The sequence below is a fragment of the Benincasa hispida genome, chromosome 6, assembly GCF_009727055.1.
Source record: "Benincasa hispida cultivar B227 chromosome 6, ASM972705v1, whole genome shotgun sequence".
Taxonomy (NCBI): domain Eukaryota; kingdom Viridiplantae; phylum Streptophyta; class Magnoliopsida; order Cucurbitales; family Cucurbitaceae; genus Benincasa; species Benincasa hispida.
The window spans coordinates 55,344,757-55,350,403 of record NC_052354.1 but is presented as its reverse complement, the minus strand read 5'-3'; the positions used below and the strand labels follow the sequence as shown (position 1 = coordinate 55,350,403).

Sequence of the window (5,647 nt, the reverse complement as noted above, 5' to 3'; positions counted from 1 at the left end):
AACAAAAAGAATAAGATTCATTGCAACTTTATTGTCAACATGTCAAGTCTATCCATTGTAATTACTCTATTGATATAAAACATCCTTCCAAATTCAAATTTCTCAATCACTACTTGTTTGCCCCTTTCAAAAGAAATATTAATAAATGTCAAAAGAATAAAGCATATAATTCAACAAACGATACGTTTTTTTTATAGCTCAACTAAATTTTTAGCTAAATTACAAATTTAGCTATTCATCTTCAAAATTTTAAGATTAAAAATACCTGGACTTATTAGACACAAATTAAAAAAAGTTTACAAATCCATTATAAATAAGATTCAAATCTATATCTACAAAACCAATTAATTTTAAAATTTGTCCCAAAAAAAAAACAATTGGACACAATTAAAACTTTAGAGATAAGATATTTATAAAAAAAATCGAGATCAATTGGACACAAGATTCAAAATTAAAGGACGAAACATGTAATTTGACCAAATTTTCAATAAAAAACAAAAACATAAAATAAAATTCTTTGACATAATAAAGTACCAAGTGTGATATAGATTTATGAAGCCCTTGTTATTCAATGCTTCAGTAAAATAGGAAAAATTCTCAGACAAATAAAAATCCTAGAGGAAACTGGGCAACAGATTTTAGCTTAGCTAGAATTGGCCACATTAGAAATAAGTTACGAAAGGATTTCCATCTCTCTTTTCATCTAGAAATATGAAAAGAACAAACCCTAACACCTTTCACCTCTCCCAAAATAGGAGGAAAAATAACTACAATTACAAAGCTAAGATGGGAAACTCAATTTCATATCTAAATGACAATAATGGCCAACATGGAGCTTTGCATTTCACAGCATCAATAATGACCAAGAATGGAACTTAAAGCATCAAAATTTAACTTACATCAATAATGTAGAAATCCGTGGAACGGTTTCATCGAAATATAGCTTCCAACTCTGAAGGGTCAGCACAGTGTGGAGTGGACAACCCAGAATGAGGGCTGAGCGGTAAATATCATATTGATCGATAACGAATGGCTACAGTTTTCTTTACCAACTCGGTCAATCTTTGGTCTGCTGATTACGACTTTCAAGACAGAGGCAAAACTTTCTGTCGCTGGTCGTTATTAAGGGTCATCACTGCTGGAGTTACTGTCTGCGATGTCTTCACCGATGGTGTAATTGTAGATTTTGTAACTTTATTGTTGAGTTGTCCCAAATTACTTTGAGTTTCAGTTCTAATATTTGTAGTGCCATTGTTAAATTGTTGTTCTTGATTACCTACTTCATTTCTGGCTAAAGATGAACATTGTGTCTCTGCAATGAACAAGGAAATAGCACCAACCATCAGTTTTGCGGAAAAGAGGGAAAATAATAAAAAACAAAAGACACAAGGAAATATTTTCATTCTATTATAATATGAAATGAACATCTAATAAGAGTGCAAAACAAGTGTCTCTCTTTTATTCATGGGCAGAGACCAGAAAGTTAGAAATAAGAATGAACTGGTAAAATATCTCACAGAGCATGCAAACAAAATGGCAGGCTCAACCTTCATAGAACACCCACGGTGTAAATGCCCGTTATGATCGAAGTCCTATAGAATAAAAGAGTCCTACATATACATGCAAAAAAATCCATTTTGAATCCCATAGACAATCCCATCTGTCTAAAGAATCTAAAGTTTAAACTGTGTTTGTGTTTGTGTGTGGGTTGGTGGAGGGAGGTTTCCTTGTTTGATCTATAAATCATCAGACTTGAGGAATATGCAGGAAAGAAATCAAATAAATTTTAGTGAACGAAAAAACATATTGCAAATAGTTCACAAAATTTCTTTTTGGAGTTTCCTCCACAAGACGAATTAAACCTTTCAGGATGCTTAATATTGTTTCGTCATTTATCTTCTCGAGTCTCAAGATTAAAGGAGAACCAGACATTCAAACTTACCTTTTATTTCTCCCAAAGTAATGAGTCTATTAAGACAATCCCTAAACTTTGTAAGGACAATCCTCTCCTGCTCTGCATAGACCTCTGACGTGTCTCGTCCATGAGGCAGTTGTGAAGAGGTGCTGCAGCCAGGACCAATTAGTCTATTGGGGGAAGCAGCAGCCATTAGCATTGTATCTTGCTCGTCGCACATCAAAGCTAAAGTTCCGGGAGACATGGGAGCACCCTTTGGCACATCTCCACCATCTGAATTGGAATCATCGGGGGTGGTTTTATCAGCCTGGTTTGCACTTGAACGATCATCAGCTGCAGCTTTCTCATCAGATGCATCTTTTTTCTGTAACCTATCTTGAGTGGATGATGCAACAGAAGTTTCTGTCTGGCCATCAGATTGCTTTTCTGCAGCATTTGTTTGGTCTGGATAGTCAAAAAGAAGACATTTTCAAAGGGTCTATTCAACAACTTTTATGGAACTCCTTAAAAGACCTAACCAATGAATTGAGTAACAAAGAAATAAATAGAGGTGGAGAGGCGTGAGTAAATAAAGTCATAATACCTTGAATTGTCTTGGCAGCTTCACTTGACAGCACAACCAAAACAGAGCAAAGATCTTTCAAATCTTGTGATTGAATGATGTCTGCCATTAAAGACCTTCAACAATTACACACATATCAGTCCTAAGTCCAAGAATATGGCCAACATTACATTAAATCGAAGAAATTATACCTATATGTAAACTTTGAAGGACCCAACACTGACGGGCTTCCAACGCCAGCAATGGGGAAGGACGGTAGCGGAGGAGCAGTGGCTCTGATATGATTTGCCTGCTAAGTACGGTTAACATCACTATGATCAGTAAAAGAGTAGTCCCATTAACACAGATTCTTGTGAAAAGCATTATAAAGTTATGTTTCTTTTGGCTTAGATTCAACCAAATCTCTACATAAAATTAAATTGTAAGACGTTGTCTTATATTTATAGTAAATGATCAAGTCCACCTGTTGAAATGGCACTGGTCTGTGAGTGGATATGTCCTTGGCTGTCGGTCCAAAGTAGAGTTCTTGACCTTTTCTTTTCTTGGATACAGGAGGTGAAGCATAGCCAGAGGAGCCAATAGCTCCAGTTATGGCAGCATTCGCTGCCTGTTGAATGAAGGTCATGTTGTTACCATGGTCTCCATGGAAAAGAGCTTGCCTCTCTTCACTTCCCTCAAAATTCTTGCAGTCCATGCATTTACAGTTTTCCGAACAGAGAATGTTGGCCTGGAAACACTCACAATATTTTTTTAGACAACCCGATTTCTTGCAGTGGCATCCCTTATTGTGCTTACCCAACATCAGCAACTCCCCCGCCTCCTCCTGAATGAATTCAAAACAGTCCATCGTGCATATCATCAACGGGTTCCACAGAAGATATATACACACATTTGATGTCATGGCACTCATTTATAAATTATACCATGTGTAAATAGAAATACTCATTGCAATACCAGTTCATCTAATCAACGGATATAACTAGAAGCACCAAAGATTATAAAAGGTAAAACCCGGAGGGGATGTGCAAGCAAATGATATGATGCCATTTCACTTTCTTTTTTTTTTTTTTCCCTGTCTTTTTAGGCTTTAGTGGATGCATAAAATATGTTAAAACAGTCGAAACCCAAGGGATTGCACAAAAATTCTCAGCTAAAGAGTGAAGGTAAAGACACTGCTTCAGAAAAGAAAATAATCAACTGCAAAGTCTGCAACTTGCAGTACAAGCTATGATATGTACAAAAGATAGAACAGTTGTTATTCAAAAGACTGCCATACCCTGCTGTCCCGCATCCCATGAGGACTGCTCGCAATTTTTGGTCGAAATGCATTTGGATTACGCTCTAATGTCGCTTCAACTGCTTCTCTTCTAGCGGCATCATTTTCGACATTGTTATAACAATTTATGCAGTTGCAACCATCGCAGTATATTCCAGAAGCAAAGCATTCACAGTACCTGCACATTGGTGGGAAAATTACTCTTTGGTAATAAATAAGATATTAGACAGCAATAAATTCCAAATGATTTATAAAAAGAATTTTATAATTCATTCTAGTTGTAAATTTACACGTTTCAGATTAAAGAAAAAAAAGGTTGTAAATTTACACGTTGAGGAAATGATAAAACAAAGAGACAAGAAGCTGCAAAAGAGATTATAAATTAATTTGCGATGGCCTTCACCAAAAACCATAGTTTGCCTCTGAAACCTCCAAAAGTTGCATATATAATGCAAATGACAAATAGTATTCATGAAGCCTGAAAGGTATGACCAAACAATGAAATAGATAATATATCAAAAAGCCAAATTCAAAAACACCAATTTTTTAATACGAAAAATAGCTAAATGAGGAAAACTGTTTTCAAGCAACAAAAAACTTTTGTTACCATATAAAAGCGTACATGAGCAACAGTATCATTACATATATTCCTAAGTAGACCAGAAAAGTGTAAAACGTGTTTGTCAGAAGCTCGACGAATAATGAACTTACAATTTTAGACACCGCGAATGTTTACAGTTACACTGTTTTTGCTTCTTAGGAGTACTGTCTTTAGCTTCAACAGCAGGTCTTGCTCTTGACATTGGTGATTCTGGTTTCCTTTTTAAGAAAAAAGTACCCTCCATTAACAATAAGATGGCTGAACGCTGAAGTTATTACCTGAATAATTTCTATATAGAGCGTATGAAAATTGAAGTGAAGAAAAACAGCAACATCAAGACCCACAAGTCTCCCTAGATACAACAGCTTCACATTTAAAATTCAAATGATAAAACTGTACATCTTAAAGTGAATCCACATGAAATTAGTCGAATTAAGCAATATCTCATAATCCAAAAAGACAAGAGGCGTGTGGATGAGTTCCCTTTAGACCAGTATTGGATTGTTCTTCCATGTCAACATCTCTAATGGCGTAAAGCTTCTTATTCTAATGTACGATTGAACATTAAATTAACCGAACGAGATTGTAGAGACTTACACAGCTCTTACTGACGAATGAGGCGCCAAAGGTGCGATCGACGCCGCCACCATCTGCGTCTGTGGTGGTTTTGGTTGAGCTTGCGGAAGATTCTGAGCAACTAATGGAGCCTGTGACTGTGAATGCGAGTTTGAATGAGATTGAGGACGCGAGGCCCCTCCATAGCCGGTGAAATCGAGCTGCCTAGCGAGCTTCTTAGACGGAATATCCGATGACGAAGAATTACTCAACGCTGAACCATCTGATTGAGCCTTCTTCTGAGACGCACCTACGGAATCTTCTTCCCCCATCAAATTTAAATCCTAAATTTCAATAATCTCGCCACTATTCCAAATTTTCCGCAAAAAAGGAAAATCAAACTCGAACAATCAATCAACTCTTCAATTCAAAAATGGAATTCCCCGTACCAACTTCAAATCGTCTGACTTCTGGATCCAATTACCAATCAAAATACCGCCAGATAAAATTAAGCTTTTGAAGCTCAAATATTACGCCGAAACTCAGCAACAAGAAACCAAAATCAGAAAAAACCTTCGCCTTCACGTAAAACAATCACAAAGAAAGCAAAAATCAGAGCAGAAAAATCAAATTATTTAGGGTTTTTTTGAACTGTGAATTGAAGAGAGCTCCGAAGGAAAGAGAGGAAGGATAGGAGCGAAAAAGGCCTTTTGTTCTTCTTCTTTCCTCCCTCTCTCT

The 5,647-nt window shown here is 36.3% G+C and overlaps 1 protein-coding gene across 2 annotated transcripts; it reads right to left on the bottom strand.

The window, feature by feature from the left end:
- Positions 1 to 545: 545 nt before the first annotated feature.
- LOC120080450 (protein tesmin/TSO1-like CXC 6) lies at positions 546 to 5,647 on the bottom strand. 2 transcript variants are annotated; one of them, XM_039035102.1, is made up of 8 exons: positions 4,952 to 5,647; positions 4,465 to 4,572; positions 3,754 to 3,931; positions 2,941 to 3,300; positions 2,669 to 2,766; positions 2,499 to 2,593; positions 1,943 to 2,359; positions 546 to 1,312 (listed from the first exon to the last, which is right to left on the bottom strand). In XM_039035102.1, exons 1-8 carry the CDS (start codon positions 5,239 to 5,241, stop codon positions 1,086 to 1,088), a joined length of 1,773 nt encoding a protein of 590 aa, XP_038891030.1. In that variant the 5' UTR covers positions 5,242 to 5,647; the 3' UTR covers positions 546 to 1,085. The 2 variants fall into 2 exon arrangements, with proteins under 2 accessions (XP_038891030.1, XP_038891031.1); XM_039035103.1 differs by having other exon boundaries at positions 1,943 to 2,341.

Bases quoted from the DNA above. Each gene is read 5' to 3' on its own strand.
- LOC120080450 (XM_039035102.1), bottom strand. From the start codon at position 5,241: ATGGGGGAAGAAGATTCCGTAGGTGCGTCTCAGAAGAAGGCTCAATCA. The intron at 4,573-4,951 runs GTAAGTCTCTAC...TTTCTTAAAAAG, and splicing joins CATTCGTCAGTAAGAGCTGT to GAAACCAGAATCACCAATGT. The intron at 1,313-1,942 runs GTAAGTTTGAAT...TGTTCATTGCAG, and splicing joins TACTTTGGGAGAAATAAAAG to AGACACAATGTTCATCTTTA.